General features: G+C 47.3%; 1 protein-coding gene across 1 annotated transcript; it reads right to left on the bottom strand.

Annotated features, from left to right (window-relative positions):
* Window positions 1-1607: 1607 nt before the first annotated feature.
* LOC148143800 (uncharacterized) lies at window positions 1608-16399 on the bottom strand. Its single transcript, XM_087975267.1, has 2 exons — window positions 15289-16399; window positions 1608-2048 (listed from the first exon to the last, which is right to left on the bottom strand). Exons 1-2 carry the CDS (start codon window positions 16066-16068, stop codon window positions 1608-1610), a joined length of 1221 nt encoding a protein of 406 aa, XP_087831393.1. The 5' UTR covers window positions 16069-16399.
* Window positions 16400-19172: the final 2773 nt, after the last annotated feature.

The following is a 19172-nucleotide window of genomic DNA, read 5'->3' as shown; positions in this document are numbered from 1 at the left end:
TGGGGGAGGTGAGGAAACTGTTGAAATCCACATTTGTCCTGTGTGGTTGCAGGGTCGCAAGGCAGAATATGAGGTGTTCCTCCTCCAGGCATCAGGTAGTAACGGTTTGGCGATGGATAGGTTGGAGAAGTGGGTGGAGCTGATAGACTGAAAAGTTGATGGACAGGTCAAGAGGGCGTGCTGAGTTGAAGGCACGGGACTGGCATAAAGTGGGGCGGGGGGGGCGGTGGAAAATGAGGTCTGGCATTTGCAGTCCTCATTTTCTCCTCCTTAAAATTATAGACATTTGTAAGGGGCATGGATAGGGTGAATACCCAAGGTCCAGTACTAAAGGGGCATAGGTTGAAGGTGAGTGGGGAAAGGGACCAGAGGGGCAACATTTTCACGCAGAGGGTGGTGTGTGTATGGAATGACCTGCCAGCAGTAGTGGTGGAGGCTGGTACAATTACAACATTTAAAAGGCACCTGGATGGGGATATGCATAGGAAGGGTACAGATGAACATAGGCCAAATGCTGGCAAATGGGCCACTAGATTCATTTAAGGTATGGACTGAAGGGTTTGTTTCAGGCTCTCCAACTCTATAACTGTGTCTACATAGTTGAAACCAATTTCACAAAATGAGGAATAGGTCATTCACCCCTTACAGCCTGTCCTGAGCTATGGCCTAACTGCACATATTCCAGTGCAAGTTTCAGAAAGATTTCAGCAGCTCTTTTAAAAAATTTAAATGCGTTTAGACTTCAATGAAGTTTCTGAATATATCATTTTAGCCATTCTCAATTTTAAAGATAAGAGTTTCGAGTGAACACAGCACACACCTCCCAGTGCAGCCAGTAACCTTTACAATGTTGATGAAACGATGCAGTACCTGTACTCCTTAAAAATTTACAATTTCTAATGATACTAGCTACTCATTCACTGCTCCATCTGATACATGACATTAGAAACTTAGTGCAAGAGGCTGGAAGAAATGAGCAGCTTTAAAACAAAAAAACCATCTGGAGCTCATAGCTTTCAATGTTGGTCTGAGCCCAGCAGTAAGTTCAGGTAATTTTTATTGTGACCCAACTTTGTTACAGCTTCAGATCCCCCCCCACGCCCCCCCCCCGCCAGCAAAATGATGTAAAAAATTAGCAGTTTTTTAAACAGCTCAAGGTCAAAGCGTACACACTCCCCCCCCCCCCCCCCCCCCACCCCACCTCACTTTCTTTACTATCGGTCAGCACAGAGTTGTCCCTTTGTAATTGGATCCTTGGTACAGCCTTAACCAGTGGGGCCCGGAACGGGGGCAGTGTGGAGTGAAACAGATTGCTGTGGGTCTGGAGTCACGTGTAGGCCAGACCAGGTAAAGGATGCATCTGGGACGACTGAGTGAATCCTTTCCCACTACGGCAGTTTCCTTCCCTAAAAAGGGCGTGAATCAGATTGGGGGTTTTCTTTCCCCCAACCCCCCCCCCCCCCCCCCCCCCCCCCACAGAAAATGGTTTCATCATTAGATTCTGACCATATTCCAATTCCGCCATCTGCCGCGGTGGTATTCAAACCCAACAGATCCCAGAACTGGGTTAATAGTCCAGTTGAGAACGGCACTCGGCAGTCGCTTTGTCAGTCCCCCTGCGATGGCACGTGAAGTCGCTGGTGGCTCCGGAGGTGGGAGGAGCGAGTGAAAGCCTTCCCACACTCGGGACAGCAGAAGGGCCTCTCCCCCGTATGGACTCGCCGGTGGGTCAGCAGGGAGGAGGAATAGCTGAAGGCCTTCCCGCAATCAGGACAGCTGAAGGGCCTCTCCCCTGTGTGGACCCGCTGGTGGGTCAGCAAATTGGAGGAACGGCTGAAGGCCTTCCCGCACTCGGGGCAGCTGAAGGGCCTCTCCCCTGTGTGGACTCGCCGGTGGGTCAGTAGGGAGGATGAATCGCTGAAGGCCTTCCCACACTCAGGGCAGCTGAAAGGCCTCTCCCCCGTGTGGATCCGCTGGTGCCTAAGCAGGGCAGAGACCTGGGTAAAGCCCTTCCCGCACTTGGGACAGGAAAACGGCCTCTCCCCGGTGTGGATGCGCCGATGAATCTCCAGGTCAGACGGAGTACGGAAGCCTTTCCCACAGTTACCACACTTCCACGGTTTCTCCATGTCCGAAGCTTCAGCCACAAGGAAACGCATGTGAGTTCCTCTTTCCAGGCCGGAGAACAGTTTCAGGCTCCACACTCCCTGCGCATCAACAGTAGGGTCTCTCATCCAGACCCACTGATAATGAAAATGTACTGAAATAGGAACCAACAAGCTTTGCTCCTTCTCACAGAATTGTAATAAAAAATCGTGGCTGCCCCAATCGATTGAGTGACTGTCAGATATTGAGGTGAAAGTGAGGACCGCAGATGGGGGAGAATCAGTGTTGAACAGTGCGGCGCTGGAAAAGCACAGCAGGTCAGGCAGCATCCAAGAAGCAGCAGAGTCAACATTTCTGGCATAAGGCCTTCATCTGTTCATTTTGAAACTTCTGTTTTCGGATCTTCAAATACTCTGGAAAAAGAGATTACAAAAGTCATCACTGTCAATGCAGGGTAGAAATTCAGAACAAGCTATGGAGCATTCTTTTCTTTTGTTATTCCACAAAATTGAAAGCAACATCCTTCTCTCTCTCTCTCTCTCCCCCTCTGATCTCACTCCGCTCAAAGTAATTCTCCTGAAGGTGCTGATTCAGGATCAGAACAGCAAAAACGTCAAGACTTACATATTGGATAACTCCACCTGAAAGTTAACATCTTTCACAACATTGGGATACTACTGAGAGCGAGGAGGTCTGATTTTGGGAAGCAAAACAAAAGGTGTCAATTCAGGATGAATCGGGAATGCAGCTTGAGGAATAACCAGACACATCAAGGTATGAACACAGACACCAGAGAGAAACTGAACAGAAGAGACGTGGCAAACTTTAGTAGAAAGCCAGAGTCATTAAGATATACCCCACAGTAACAGACCTTTTGGTCCAATTCATCTGTGCTGACCAGATATTGTAAATCAATTTAGTCCCATTTGCCAGCACTTGGCCCATATCCTTTGGCCAATCCACCCTACCTTGCACATCCCTGGACACTATGTGTAAGTTAGCATGGCTAACCCACACAAACCTGCACCTCCTTGGGCACGATGGGTACTTTAACACGGCCAATCCACCCTCACCTGCACATCCCTGAGCACTTTGCCTAATTTAGCATGGTCAATCCACCCTAACCTGGGCAAAGTTAAAAATCACACAAACCCGGGTTATAGTCCAACAGGTTTATTTGGAAGAACAATCGTTCGGAGCACTGCTCCTTCATCAGGTGGTTGTGGAGAATAAGACCATAAGGCACAGAATTTATGGAAAGACATTTGTGGCCTGCCACTGAAATGATATATTGAACAAATCTGGATTGTTAAGTCTTTCATCTTTTAGAATGGATTGCAGGTATCATTAATATGTAAATCCCAGAACTTCCTGTAAGGCACCCTCTCAAGATAACATAAGGCTTTACAACAAAAGGTGGCATCTCAGCTCAGACAATGCATTAAAGGTATGAGGTCAGAGTTTGCCTGTATCTCAGTCTTGAGTCAGACTGTTTCTATTTCCAAAGCAGGAATTTATAAAATATTATCTGGATTGACTGCCTGCATGAACTGCCGAGTCTCATCCACCAGCTGAAATGACTGGATAAGGAGGGATTGATCCCCACAGTGCAATGAATTCCCACTTTCCACCAAAATCCCAAATGTCCACGCTCACTCAGTTGCTCTCTCACAAATCAAATATTTCATTGTAACTTCTTCTGCTCCCAGTAAGGGCAAAGAAATCTTTGAAAGTTGCTCTGAAAGTCCAGTTTTCACAACCACACTCCTGCTTTCACCGAAGACAATTAGTCATACAGCACGGAAACAGACCCTTTGGTCAAACTCGTCTGTGCCAAACCGATATCCGAAATTAATCTAGTCCCATTTGCCAGCATATGGCTCTTATGGTTCTAAACCATTCCTATTCATGTATCCAGCCAGATGCATTTTAAAGATAATTGTACCAGCCTCACCACTTCGTCTGGCAGCTCGTTCCATACATGCACAACCCTCTGCGTGAAAAAGTTGCCCCTCAGGGCCCTTTTAAATCATTCCCCTCTCACCTCAAACATATGCCCTCTAGTTTTGGACTCTCCTACCTTGGGGAAAAGACCTTGGATATTCACCCTATCCATGCCCGTTATAAACCTCTATATGGCTGCCCCTCAGCCTCCGATTCTCCAGGGTACTTCAAACCCTCCAAGTCTAGCAACATCCTCGCAAATCTTTTCCGACCCCTCTCAAAGTTTCACAAGTTCTTTCCGAAAGCAGGGAGACCGGAACTGGACGCACTATTCCAAAAGTCGCCTTACCAATGTACAGCCACAACATGATCTCCCAATGCCTACACACAATGCTCTGACCAATAAAGGAAAGCATACCAAACACATTCTTCACTATCCTGTCTACCTGCGACTCCACTTTCAAGGAGCTATGAACCTGCACTCCAAGGTCTCTTTGTTCTGCAACACTCCCCTTCACTGTGCCAGTCCTGCCTGGATTGCTTGACCAAAATGGAAAACCTCATTTCTCTAAATTAAACTCCATCTGCCACTCCTTGGCCTATTGGACCATCCGATCAATTCTAATTTATAGTGAATTCTGCTTCCTCTCTTATTCTCTCAAAGCTGAAAATCTCCATCCCACACACACTCCCTCCCTTCTCACTTTGTAGAACCTAATCCCTGCTGTATCTCATCCTGAAGGGTCTGGTTCATGCTGTTTAACAGGCCCACACTCAGGGGAGATCTAATTGAAACATTCAGAATACTGAACGGCCTGGACAGAGTGGACGTTGGGAAGATCTTTCCATTGGGAGGAGAGACTACGGCTCGAGGCACAGTCTTAGAGTAAAGGGAAGAGCCTTTACATTGGAGATAAGGAGAAACGTCTTCAGCCAGAGAGTAATGAATCTATGGAATTAACTGCCACAGAAGGCTGTGGAGGCCAGGTCACTGAGGATATTTAAGACTGAGATAGATAGGTTCTTGAGTATCAAGGGGATCGAGGGTTACGGGGAAAAAGCAGGAGAATGTGGATAAGAAACTTAACAGCCACGATTGAATGGTATGAGCAAACCCAATGGGCTGAATGGCCTAATTGCTGTTCCTATATCTGACGGTCTCTTGCTGTCCTGGACACAAACTGCATGAATCCAAGTAAGATTCTGTTAATCCATTTTTTAAGATTAGAATCAATATATCCATTGTGGTACAGACAGCCTCACACAGGGAAACTCACACCTTCAATACGTTATCTGAGACAACATGATACCAATTGGGATTGTAACTTTTAAAAAAGGTTTTGCTATTTACATATGAAAGAACTAAAACCAACATGGTTATTCTAAAAGAGGAGAGACTTAACAATAACCCAGGTCTTTTTCAATATATAATTTCAGTTACATCCCACTGTAAACTTTTGCTATAAATTCAGTGTCTTACAATCTTATTCTTCACAACCACCCGATGAAGGAGCAGCAGTCTGAAAGCTAGTGCTTCCAAATAAACCTGTTGGACCATAATCCTGTGTTTTTGATTTTTAACTTTGGACACAGACCGTGAGAATTGGGAGCAGGAGTTGGTCATTTGGTCTTTGGAGCCTGAACCAGCATTGAACAGACCATAACTGGAAATGAATCTTCCTACATCTCGGTGGATAGGCTGGGACTTTCTTCACTGGTGCACAGGAGGTTGAGAAGTGACCTTATAGAGGTTTATAAAATCATGAGAAGTATACATGAGGTGATTGGCAGGTGTCATTTCCCTCAGGTGGGGGTTTCAGGATTAGGCAGCAAATTTTGAAAGGAGAGAGGAGAAAGGTTTTGAAAAGACTTGAGGCAGCTTTTTTTTTCAATACAGTAGTTCATGTGTGGACTGAATGTCCAGAGGAAGTGATGTTACTTTCAAAAGACATTTGGTTAATTACATGAATAGGAAAGGTTCGGAGGGATATGGGCCAAATACTGGTAGGTGGGACTAGATTAGTTTGTGAATATATTCAGCGTGGTCTAGTTGGACTGAATGGTCTGTTTCTGTGCTGTATGACTCTGTAACTGTTCTGTACTTGTCTTAAAAACATTTTCTTGCTTTCTCCCATAAACATCCACTTTATTGTTGCTCAAAACTCAGATGAACTCAGCCTTGAATATATTCAATGACCCCTAACTGCAGGAAGGCATCCACAATTCTGAACACAATTCCTCTTGTCAATATACCACTTGCTTTGCTGATTGCTTGCTGCACCTGTCTAACAACTGGCAGTGACTGGTGTAGAAAGACACTGAACCCCCTTTCTATATCCACATATCATTCCCTATTCCCTTGTGCCTGAAACATCGACTGTCCTGCCCCTCAGATGCTGTCTGACCTGCTGTGCTTTTCCAGCGCCACACTTACTGACTCTAATCACCAGTATCTGCATATCTCACTTTCTCCACATCTCAGTATATCACCATTTAAATAATACACTTCCTTTCTGCTCTTTTTCACAACTTCACATTGTTGTACTCTTTTTCTCATGTTTTCCAATTGTAGTCTTCTCTACATTGGGGAGACTGAGCATAAACTTGGGAACGGTTTGCTGAACGTCGCAGGCAGGTCCACAGTCACTGCCCACTTTAATTCCCCTTCCCACTCCCTTTCTGAAAAGACTATCTTTCTCCATTGCCACAATGAACCAAATAGTAAATTGGAGGAACAACACCTCATCTTCCGCCTGGGCAGCCGATAGCCTAGAGGACTCAACATTAAGTTCTCCAGTCTCAAATAACCTCACTTCCCATTCCCGCCACCCACCCCCAACGACTCCCTTCTCAGCTCCTCCCCCTCATTTCCACTCATCACTGTCACGAACCAGATTTATTCCTCCCATTCACCAACCAGGTCAGACCTTTCACCTATCCCCAATTCACCACCCTGCCCCAAGGACACTCTTTATCTGCACCCATCCCCAATCCTGAAGAAGGGTTACCCCTGAAACGTCGACTTCTCCACCTCCTGATGCTACCTGGCTTGTTCTTCCAGTCTCCTGCCTGTCTATTTTGCCAATTGCGACACAGACGTGGAACAACGTTTCCAGAGTCTGTCCACCCCGATTCACTCCCTTTCCTTTCAGTTGCTGCAAGTCAACAACTGAAGCCCTGAATGAAAATAAAGAATTGGAAAAGGTGGTGAGAAAAGAGAGTGCAGTACTTACAGATGTTGGACAGAGGAAGGAGATTGCAGTCTGGGGTGAAGCTCAATCTTCACTCAGAGAAACAGGAGCTGTAGCAGCAGCTTCAGAAACTCAGGGTCCAACTTCCGCATTCAGACAATGGGGTGGCTCTGATTGGCAGGAGGACTAGACTCCTTCCGGTCCTCCTGGACTTCCTATTGGTCGATCAAAAGAAGATCGCGCGCCTTTTTGTGCGGACTGCGATGAGCATGCCCAGTGTTTTGCTGACACCCGGCGAGCATGCGCATGGCGTTGCTGACACCGGCAAACATGCGCTGTATGCTCTATCGGGATGCTGGTGTTACTGGCAGATGTTAAGTGTCCAAATGCCAATGGGAAAAAAAGGGGTCGAGCCACAATATGTTTTCCCCGTGGTTCTACATTTTATTGCTTTTGCATTTTGTCTCGCTGCTCAACCTTTGTACGTCTTTTCCCCTTGTTGAGAGAGTCTCCCCGTGAGCTGACTATGGGCAGCGCTTTAACCAGTTACACAGACTGAAGAAACATTACACTATTCGCAGGAGAGAGTGACTGTACACGTTTCCTGAGTGTGATCACACTTTCAATTGTTTATCGGAAACACACAGCCAAACAGTCACCAGAACGGCGGAGAAGTTGTGGAAATGTGGGGACTGAGGGAAGGGATTCCATTCCCTGTGGGCCTTGGAGATTCATCAGCTCAGTCGCAGTGCGGAGAGGCCGTTCTTCAAAAAATTATTACAACATTATTTCCCATTGACAAAAACACATTCACCTTGAACTTATACAAGTGCCCTGTCATAATATCTTTGATAATAGCTTTGAACATTTTCCCCATTACATATGTTAAGTTAAATGGTCTGCAGTTTCCTGTTCTCTGTCTCCCTTTTTGAAGAAAGGATGTTTCCAATCTAAAGAAACCATCCCTGAAACTAATGAGGTTTGGAAAATTAAAACCAATACATTAACTATTGCGGGGAGAATGCGGGTAAGTAGAGTTGAAATGCCCATCAGCCATGATTGAATGGCGGAGTGGACTCGATGGGCCGAATGGCCTTACTTCCACTCCTATGTCTTATGGTCTTATTTCACTCGCTAATTTCTCTTTAAGAGTCTAGGATGAATTCCTTCAAATACCCGGGACTTATCAGCTCGTAGTTCCAACAGTTTACTCAGGACTAATTCCTTGGTGATTGTAATTTTCTTCAGTTCCTCCCTCCCTTTCAATTCCTGATTTACAACTAGTTCCAGGGTGTTATTTGTATCCTCTCTAGTGAAGTCAGATTCAAACTCTTTTCAATTCATGTGCCATCTCTTTATTCCTCCGTTACTGAATCCCCAGACTCATTTTGTTAACTTTTTTTAAGAAAAGCTGACAAAACTTTCCAACCTGTTTTTATAATTCTTTTAGCTAACTTTCTAACCCTAATTGCCGTGCTACTGCCTGCATTATTTCTGATATTTTGCCACAGCTCTCAACTCGAGCATCAACCTGTCTGCGTATTCTATTGAACTGACCTTGATTAAGTGTTGCAAAACACACAAGGACAAATCTTTCCTCTCCAGAAAGTCTTAGTACTTAACATGATAAAATTCACTTTGAAATATTGTTCATCCAAATTTTACCAAGCACATACTACAGATTCAACATCCCACAATGATACCCAGTTTTGTTACGATCTTTAATTCTGAAGAGAAATTTGAATACCCAGTGATTAACTGGAAGAACTCTTCATTAAGTTTTCACATTTTTAAACAAATAAAAATTACCAATTAACTGGAGTCTTGATAGTTCATTCACTTTCTGGGAATAGTCCAAGGGATGCAACATCTCTCTAGGATTCACTTGAATCCTTCTCAGGATTCCAAGTATTCCTGGTAATTGTATGTGGGAAAAGATCTGCCACCCTGGCAACCCACAATAGGCCCACAAAAGCAAAATTGGCCAAACTGTACCAAAACACCCAGAATATCTTAGCAGGGACCAAGCAGGCTGACAAGCGAAACTAGACAGCACTTGCAGACAAGGGAATACCTGTACACCTCAAGCACCCACTAACAATGACAGAGTACCACAGCTATCCCAAAGCCCTGAGGGCAGTTTCACAACCCAGCAATACCAAAACCACACAAAAGACAGGTCAGACAGAGAGGCACCAGCAAGAGCATTGCTGCCAGGACAGGACAATGGAAGCACCTCACTGCTTCAAAGGAGACATTAGCACCTACCTGCGAAGAGGAATGGAAGCTCCTGATCCATCGATACTGTCAGAATGTTGCTTTGTGTAGAGAATTAGGACATTCCTCTGATAACTGTTTTCCGATTAGCATCATTGTAACTAGATTACTCCATTTCCAGCAGCAACATTTCACTGCCACCCAGAGAATTGGATATGAGGTTGCTTTACTATCCAAAGCCATCCTGTCCCTACAACGTACCCCTGCCCTGAACCCCACCACCCTGCTCCCACTCACTCTGACCACTATTACGGATGAACACAACTGTTTAGACCTTGTCCAGCAGGTCGTTGCCCCATGCCCTGACCTCTCTGAAACACCTCTAGACAACTCTGACCTCATATTCTATACATATGGATCATCCTTGAGGCCCTCAGACCACTGCACACTGGCAGGATGTGCCCTCTGCACTCCTTTCACAGTTCTAGAGTCAGCTGCACTGCCAAATGGCACATCTGCACAAGCTGCAGAGCTGTTTGTACTTACTAGGGCTGGTGTCATTGCTAAAGGACACACAGCAAACATTTATCCTGACTCCAGATATGCCGGAGTCATCCACGATTTTGGCACATTCTGGAAACAGAGAGGCTTCATCACGTCAGCAGGGAGGCCACTACAACACGCTACGCTAATTTCTGATCTCCTGGAAGCAGCCCTGTTACCCTCAGCCCCAGCAATTATCAAATGCCGTGCCCATGCCTCTGCCACTGACCCGGTCACCCTCGGGAATGCCTCAGCTGACACAGCAGCCCGGAAGTTGCATGCACCCCGCCATCTACATCCTGGAGGCTCCCAGAATAGCGCAGGCCCCAGTATTCCCTGACCCCATGGAGGCTGTGCAAGCTACCCAAGAAACTGCTCCACAGCAGGAAAAGGACAGTTGGGCCTGCACTGGGGCCACACAATCTCCTTCCCTCAACCTGCTAATACGCCCTGATGGCCGCATCATTTGCCCAAGTGCCCACCTCCACACACGGGCCCCAACAGCCCACAGCATTGGCCATACAGGCAAGAGGGGCATGATACCAGGACTGCGTTACAGTGTGTATGCACCAGGATTCACTGCCGCTGCCCAAGTCCTGCTGTCACAGTGCCTCATCTGCCTGCAGAACAATGCAGGGAAGCCAGTTGCCAAGTACCTGCCAGTTCCTGAGGGGCCTTTCAGCCTCTTACAGATTGACTTCACACACATGCCCCCAAAACAGGGTTACAAGTACATCCTGGTCATCAGAGACATGTTCTCCAAATGGGTCGAAGCATTTCCCATAAGAAAGGATGATGCATGTATGGTAGTAAAATGCCTCCTAAAGGATGTCATCCCCAGATCTGGAGTTCCGTGTAGCATAGAGACGGAGAGGGGGACTCACTCACGGCTTAGCTTGTGACCAGCATTAGCGAGACACTAGGGATACCACAGCGACACCCCATCCCCAACCAACCCGTTGTCAGGCATGGTCGAGCGGATGAATGGCATCCTGAAGACCACACTGACTAAAACCACCCAGAAAACAGGACTGACCTGGTCAGACGCCTTGCCACTTGCCCTCTATGCTACACATACGCAGCCAAACTGAACAGCTGTGCTCACCCCTTTTCAAGTACTTATGGGGCAACCTATGCCCACTGCCACCAGACCCCTGACACTCACCACAGACACAGCCCTGCTTCTGACACAAGAGGCCCCACTAGAGTATGTCCAGGCCCTTAGCAGGAGCATTAGTGCTCACACAACCAGGTCAGGGCTGCATTGCCCACACCCCAATCATTGCCCATTCATCTGTTCTGACCTGGGGACTATGTCACGATCAAATCACTAGAAAAAGATTCTCTCTCCCCTCGGTGGAAAGGTCTGTACCTGATCCTGATGACAAACCGGACTGCTGTGAAACCGGAAGGATGGCCCGAATGGACACATACCACCCGCTGCAAGAGGGCTCCACAACCTCTGAACAGGGACCACACAGAGGAAGGCACCATTCCGAACACAGGATGAATCCAGCTACTCGCGGCAGCCATCACCATCTGATCTGTCTGACCATCACACTGTGGCTTGCTGGTAAACAGGCCCAAGGGGCAGCACATTTCATAACCCACTGTGATGTGCAGGCCAACACCTTCCTCAAAATGGCTCATGGGTATGCGATTTAATGAGACCCGCTGCTGGGTCTGCACTAGGTCCCTGTCCACTCTCACGGGGGGGTATTTCCTTAGCCTCAATCCCCTTAAATATCTCTGACATGGTGGAATGGTGCCTGGAGCCAGACAGGTCCCCTGAAGTTACCACACTCAAAATACCACCATCAATGACCAAATATGGGGGCAACAGTCCAGCCCGCTGGAGGTCTGCAGGTTACCACCTGGAAAAATATAAAGGGTGCTTTTACCCGGCCTACAACCTCTCCCATGAGCCCCCAGCCCTGACCATTGCTGACACTAACACACACGGGCCACCTGCAGGTTCCATCTGTTTGAAACACACACAGCCATCTGGATGGGAGGCTGACTGGAGCCGGTGCACTGACTCACTGCTCCTAACTCCCGCAGCACGCCGATCCACTGCAGAAGGCAGCATTTTAAACCGACAGGTCCTCAACAAGATCACCCAGAATACCACCTTCCTCACCAGCTGGACAGGGACCCAGACACTCCATCTCCAGACTGACAATGGCACCTATTTTATCTGTGGCCACAAAGCCTACTGCTGTCCTGGACAGGGAGCTGCAATGTTGGGTATGCGGTACCATTAATTTATCACTCCCAGTCCCCTCCCTTCCCAAAGCCCGTGCCAGGCAGCAGACGAGCCGTTGCTGCCATTGAAGCAGCTCTCTACCTGATGTCACCCCACTCGGCAACTTTACAGTTACAGGTAGAAGCCCACAAACTCGCTGTCACAGTACAGGAGGTGGCAAACTCCACAGCAGACGTATTCGCCCAGCTGAATGTGGAGGCTGTTGCCATCTGTACTGTGACTCTGCAGAACACGATAGCCCTGGACTACCTACTCGCTGTGAAAGAGTGCACGCGCAGAGCCTGACTGCAGGGACTGATAGCCCTCATCACTATCATTGCCAGGCTTAGAGTGCTAGCCATGGCTATCCGACTGTGCTGTTCACACCTATGTACAATTCTGTTACCCTCGGTCCCCCTCACCACTCAGCTAGCACAGATCCACTGGGAGAACATCCCTGCCCCTAAAATAGCCTCTCCTGGACCAGACTCGGACACAGAGAGCTATCTGTCTGATACTGAGACCCCCACCCGACAATCCCCCTGGCTCCGGCTACATTGCCCCTTCTCATCCCTCCCCTGAGCAAAACAAAAAGAAAAGGGGGGGAAATTGTGGAAAAAGATCTGCCACTCTGCCAACCCACAATAGGCCCACAAAAGCAAAATTGGCCAAACTGTACCTAAAATACCCAGAATGCCCATGCAGGCTCGCAAGCCAAACCTGACAGCACACGGACAAAGGAATGCACTTCAACCTCACTACAATGACAGAGCACCACAGGTATCTCAAAGCCCCAAGGACAGTTTCACAACCCAACAATACCAAAGCCACACAAAGAGCAGGTCAGACAGAGAGGCACCAGCAAGGACTTGCTTCCAGAACAAGAAATGGAAGCACCTCACCACTTCAGAGGAGAAGTTAACACCTACCTGTGAAGAGGAATGGAACCATCGATAGTCAGGATGTTACACTGAGTGAAGGAACAGGACATTCATCTGATAACGGTTTTCCAATTAGCATCCTTGTAACTAGATTACTCCATTTCCAGATACATTGTATATTCCCCATTTCTTAATCAGCCTTATTATACAGCATTATTATAAAAACTGGTCTCATCCTCAGCTCTTAGAAGAGAAATTCTGATCTACCTGTACAGACTGTCAATTCTGTGTCAGCCTAGTCAGGTTCTCTTCCAGTGACATTGCTTGTAATAAAGTGTTTGTCAATTTCACTTTGAACCGCGCTTTGTGATCTCTAACTTATTGGGCAAATTTCTCCGACATGCTATAACAGGGCAAAAAAATCTGTACTCAGTACTCTGAAAGTGGTCTTAACAACGTGATGTCCCAACTCCTATACACAACGCTGTGAACAACGAAGGCAAGTGTAATGAACGCCTCTTAACCACCCTGTCTACCAATGATGCAACTTTCATAGAACAATGTACCTGAAACCCACCATGTCTCTGTTCTACAACGCAACCCAGGGCCCTATCATTAACTATACAAATCCTGCCCTTCCTTGTTTTAGCCAAATGCAACCCCTCGCTTTTATCCATACCTCTCTCATACACATGCTCTCTCTGAGACACTCACACCCTCTCACAGGCTTCTCCTCCATCACACTCACGCTTCAAGCATACACACACGCAAACAGACACAAACTCTCTCATGCACACACACTCTCTCATACACACACAGGTCTATGGGGTGAATTTGCATTTGCAGATACATTCAATTTTGATCAAAAAGCAAACAACCTGCAGGCAGTTGATACATGTAATATTTGTAAATTCCTACTTTGGAAATAGAACCAGTCTGATTCAAGATTGGGATACAGACTGACTCAAACCTCACACATTTCATTATTGTCTGAACTGAGATGAAACCTATTTATATAAAACCTTAAGTCATCTCGAGAATCTGACTTCAAAGACTTTCTGGAATTTACACATTAATGAACTAAAATTTGCAATCTATTCTAAAAGACAAAAGACTTCACAACAATCTAGGTTTGTTCAATATATCCGATCATTTGCACTATACTGTGATCTTTTGCTATAAATTCTGCCTTATGATCCTGTTCCACAGCTTTCTGATGACGGAGCAGCGCTCCGAAAGCTAGTGGTTCCAAATAAAGCACTATAGCCTGATGTGTGATTTATTTAACTTGATCCAACCCAGTCCATCTCTGGCTCCTCCACATCATTTCTAGTGAAGGCAGCCCACACCTCCCGGTGCTGCCAGTAAACCTTACAATGCTGATGAAATGACGCAGTACCTGCACACATGAAAAATTTACAATTTTTAATGATACCAGCTACTCATTCACTGCTCCATCTGATACATGACATTGGAAACTTAGCGCAGGAGGCTGAAAGAAATGAGCAGCTTTAAAACAAAAACCTCTTGGAGCTCAAAGCTTTCAATGAAAGTCTGAACCCGGCAGTAAGTTCAGGTAACCTTTATCAAGACCCAACTTTGTTACCACTTCAGATCCCCCCAGCAAAAAGGCGTAGAAAAAGTAGCTTATTTTTTTAAAAAACAGCTCAAGGTCAAAGAGTACACAGTCTCCCCACCCCCCACTTTCTTTACTATTAGTCACCACCAAGTTGTCCCTTTGTAATTGGATCCTTGGTACAGCCTTAACCCATAGGAAGTATTGCCTCACTCAGCAATTTCAACCCAGACCCTGCAGCCAAGTAAGTTTCTCCCTGTTCATTTCTGCAGGTGGGGGAGTCAACCACACTGCTCTGGGTCTGGAGTCACATGTAGGCCACCCGGGTAAAGGATGCAGCTGGGACAAATGAGTGAATCCTTTCCTGCAACGGCAGTTTCCTTTCCTAAAAAGGGCATGAGTGATTCAGATGGGGGATCTCACGCCCCCGCCCCCACCCCCAAAAATGGTTTCATCGTTAGATTCCGAACTCCAGACTTCTGACCGAATTCCAATTCCGCCATCTGCCACAACGGGATTCAAACCCAGGGGTCCAGTCGATAAAGGGACTCTGCCATTGCTCCTTCAATCCCCCTGCCATGGAATGTGAACTCGCTGGTGCCTCTGCAGGTGGGAAGAGTGGGTGAATCCCTTCCCACACTGAGAGCAGGTGAATGGCCACTCCCCAGTGTGGACCCGCTGGTGGACCAGCAGGGTGGAGGCCTGTGTAAAGCCCTTCCCACACTCAGGGCAGCTGAAGGGTCTCTCCCCAGTATGGACCCGCTGGTGCTTCAGTCTGTCGGATGAATTGCTGAAGGCTTTCCCGCACTCGGGGCAGGTGAAGGGCCTCTCCCCGGTGTGGACCCGCCGGTGGGTCAGCAAGGTGGAGGCATGGGTAATGCCCTTCCCGCATTTGGGGCAGCTGAAGGGCTTCTCTCCAGTGTGGACCCGCTGGTGCTTCAGTCTGTCGGAGGAATTGCTAAATACCTTCCCACACTCAGGGCAGCTGAAGGGCCTCTCCCCCGTGTGGCCCCGCTGATGCCTCAGCAGGCCTGAGGAATTGCTAAAGGCCTTCCTGCACTTGGTGCAAAGGAACGGCCTCTCCCCGGTGTGGACCTGCCGGTGGGTCAGCAGACTGGAGGCCTGCGTAAAGCCCTTCCTGCATTTGGGACAGCTGAAGGGCCTCTCCCCCGTGTGGACCCGTTGGTGCTTCAACAGGTCAGAGGAATTGCTGAAGGCCTTACCGCACTCTGTGCAGGGGAACGGCCTCTCCCCGGTGTGAGTGCGCCGTTGAGTCTCCAGGGCAGACGGGAAATGGAAACTTTTCCCACAGTCACCACCCTTACATGGTTTCTCTACGGGGCGGGATCGCTCAGGTTTTCCCATGGCCAAACCTACGCACAAAAATGTGTAGAGCCCCTCCCTGCCGTGAATCCCTCTTTCCAGGCTGTATAACTATTTCTGGCTCCACACTCAGTGCACTGCAACAGTACGGTCTCTCATCCAGTCCCACTGATTCTGAAAACATACAGAAACAGGAACTAAAAAGCTTTGCTCCTTCTCACAGAATCACAGTCGAAAATTGTTGCGTTCCCAATGGATTGAGTGACTGTCAGACATTGACATCAAAGTGAGGACTGCAGACACTGGACACTCAGTGTCGAAAAGTGCGGTGCTGGAAAAGCGCAGCAGGTCAGGCAGCATCCGAGGAGCAGGAGAGTCGATGTTTCAAGCATAAGTCCTTCATCTGTTGATTTTGAAACTTCTGTGAAAAGAGATTACAAAAATCATCACTGTCAGTGCAGGGTAGAAATTCAGAACAAGCAACTCTACTTTCTGCAGAACGTTCTTTTCTTTTGTTACTCCACAAAATTGAAAGCATCATCCCACTCTCTCTCTTCTCTCCCCCTCTGTTCTCACTCCGCGCTAATTCTCCTGAAGGTGCTGATTCAGGATCTTACAGGGGCAGAAAAGCAAAAATGTCAAGTCTGACATCTCTCTGAATTTTGGATAACTCCACCTGAAAGTTAATATCTTTCCCAATATTGGAATACTGCTGAGACTGAACAGGTCTGATTTTGGGAAACAAATACTGTGTCAATTCAGGGTGAACCTGCAATGCAGCTTCTTGACGAACAATGAAACACGAAATGGTTAACATCCCCTGGAAAGGGGAGAAAAGGAGACATCAAGGTATTACACCGACACCAGAGAGAAAGTTAACATGCCGATCAGGTATCCAGAAACAATCTAGGCCCGTTTGCCAGCACTTGGCCCATTTTCCTTTAACCCCTTCCTATTCATATACCCATCCAGATACCTTTTAAATGTTGTGATTGCACCAGCCTCCACCACTTCCTCTGGCAGCTCATTCCTTACACACACCGCCCTCTGAATGAAAAAGTTGCCCCTTCCGTCCCTTTTAAACCTTCCCTTCCCCACCCCACCTGCCCACCCTGAACCTATTACCCTTACATTCTGGAGTATCCCATCTCAAGGAAAAGACCTTGACTATTGACCCCATCCATGCCTCTCATGATTTTATCAACTTCAGCCTCCAGCGCGCAAGGGGAAACAGCCTCAGTCTGCTTGGCCTCTCCATTTCACTCAAACCCCCCAACCCTGGCAACATCCTTGTAAATCTTTTCTGAACCCTTTCAAGTTTCACAACATCCTTCTGATAGGACTGAGACCAGAACTGCACACAACATTCCAAAAGTGGCTATGGTTCTGCTGAACAATGGCAATTTAATTCCAAAATATTAATTTCTTCATGAGAAGGGAATAATTGGCAATGTAGCTGTAAGAAGCCTCTTGCGGAATAGTGAAGAACTGAGTGAGAGAACTTTCCATTAAAATGGAGAGGAACAGAGGTGATTCTGCGACTGGGAACTTAAATCTAAAGCAAGGAAATTACAACGGCAGAGGCACAATCAGGCCACAACAAATGAAGGAACATTATTGAAAGAAATGACAAACATTTAAAGAGCACCTGGAGGAACTGCAACAGTTGTCCATTCCTGTCTGAAAAAATAAAACACAGAAGGTGGCACAGCCACAGCTAACAAGGGACATGATGGATAGGACTAGATCCAAAGGAGTGGTGTACAAATTGGTTAAAAATAAAGTAGCAGATCTGAAGACTGGGAGCAGTTCAGGTTTCAACAAAAGGATTGGTCAAAAGGGGAAAATGGGGTATGTGAAGAGGAAAAAAAATTAGAGAAAACAATAGCAGGCAAAGTTCTCATGTGGAACAAAGAGATGGCAGACCAATTAACCACATATGTTGCTTCTATCATAAAACACAGGTAACATCCCATGCTAGGGTTGAGGGATTTGAGCTATACGAAGAAGTTAAACATGCTGGCGGTTTTCCGTGGAGAGTCGGACGCTGAGGGGTGACCTTATAAAGGTTTTAAAATGATGAGGTGCACGGATAGAATAAATAGACCAAGTCTTCTCCCTGGGGTGGGGTAGTTGATAACTCTAGAACATAGGTTTAGGGTGAGAGGGGAAAGATTTAAAGGAGATGTAAGCGGCAACTTTTTCATGCAGAGAGTGGTAAGAGTATGGAATGAGCTGCTGGAGGAAGTGGAGGAGGCTAGTGCAATTGCAACATTTAAAAGGCATCTGGATGGGTATATGAATAGGAAGGTTTCGGAGGGATATGGGCTGGGTGCTGGCTCAAGTTATCCCTCCTCCTGCATTGAATTTCAAATCCATCTTCATCACGTCTTTCCTTCACTCCTGGCGTTCTCTTTTCTCCTGTCTACAAACTGAAAATAACATCAACACATCAATGCTCTCCTGGTCACTGCGATCTTGGAAGTACCCAGTTTCTGTTCCAGCTCCACAAATGATCAGATTCATTCACCTCAAATTCACAGTTCGCCTTCGTGTCATTCTCGATCTCTCTCTCTCTCCCACTCCCTTTTCCTGTTTTAAGGCCACACAAACCAAGCTCAGGGCCAGGTCTCTCAGAGTGAAATGAGGAAATACTAGTTGAATGACACCAACTGTCACTTCTCTCCCGGAAATGACAGCTGATGGTGCCCTCACCAAGATGGCCGCCCGCGCTCCCCGCCCCAAGTCAACACGCGCCTTAACCTTACAAAGATGGCGCCCTGTTACCCGGGCAACACGATAGCTCCTTCGGTGGTGAAGTGGGCCTGGGGAGGTTTTATTCACGGCCTCAGGCCTCCCCCTCGGAGTTTATAAACTCCCCAGTCTCCCTCCTCCCGCGGTTCCCAATCCTACCCTGTCTCACTGTCTCCTCTCCCCGGGATGTTTCTGAAACCTGTTCCTGTTCTGAAGAAGGATCACCAGACCCGAAACACCTCCTCGATTTCTCTGGACAGGCGCTGCCGGACCTGCTCAGCTTTTCCAGCGGTTTCTGTTCCGGTTCCTTCAGCCGCCGGCGCCATTTCTCTCCCACACTCAGTAACTGTGCCTCACCGCACGCATGCGCACAGCCAGGGGCCCATAGAGAG

The sequence above is a fragment of the Chiloscyllium plagiosum genome, unplaced genomic scaffold, assembly GCF_037043375.1.
Source record: "Chiloscyllium plagiosum isolate Xiang-an unplaced genomic scaffold, Cpla_swu_hap1 HiC_scaffold_27, whole genome shotgun sequence".
NCBI classification, from domain to species: domain Eukaryota; kingdom Metazoa; phylum Chordata; class Chondrichthyes; order Orectolobiformes; family Hemiscylliidae; genus Chiloscyllium; species Chiloscyllium plagiosum.
The sequence above is the reverse complement of the archived record's forward strand: the minus strand, read 5'-3'. Positions and strand labels throughout refer to the sequence as shown.

What these genes read in the sequence shown, in the direction of transcription:
- LOC148143800 (XM_087975267.1), bottom strand. Translation starts at nt 16,068, where the DNA reads ATGGGAAAACCTGAGCGATCCCGCCCCGTAGAGAAACCATGTAAGGGT. An exon ending in AGAGGCACCAGCGAGTTCAC is followed by an intron (nt 2,049 to 15,288) that starts ATTCCATGGCAG and finishes CGGCGCATCCAC; the next exon opens with ACCGGGGAGAGGCCGTTTTC.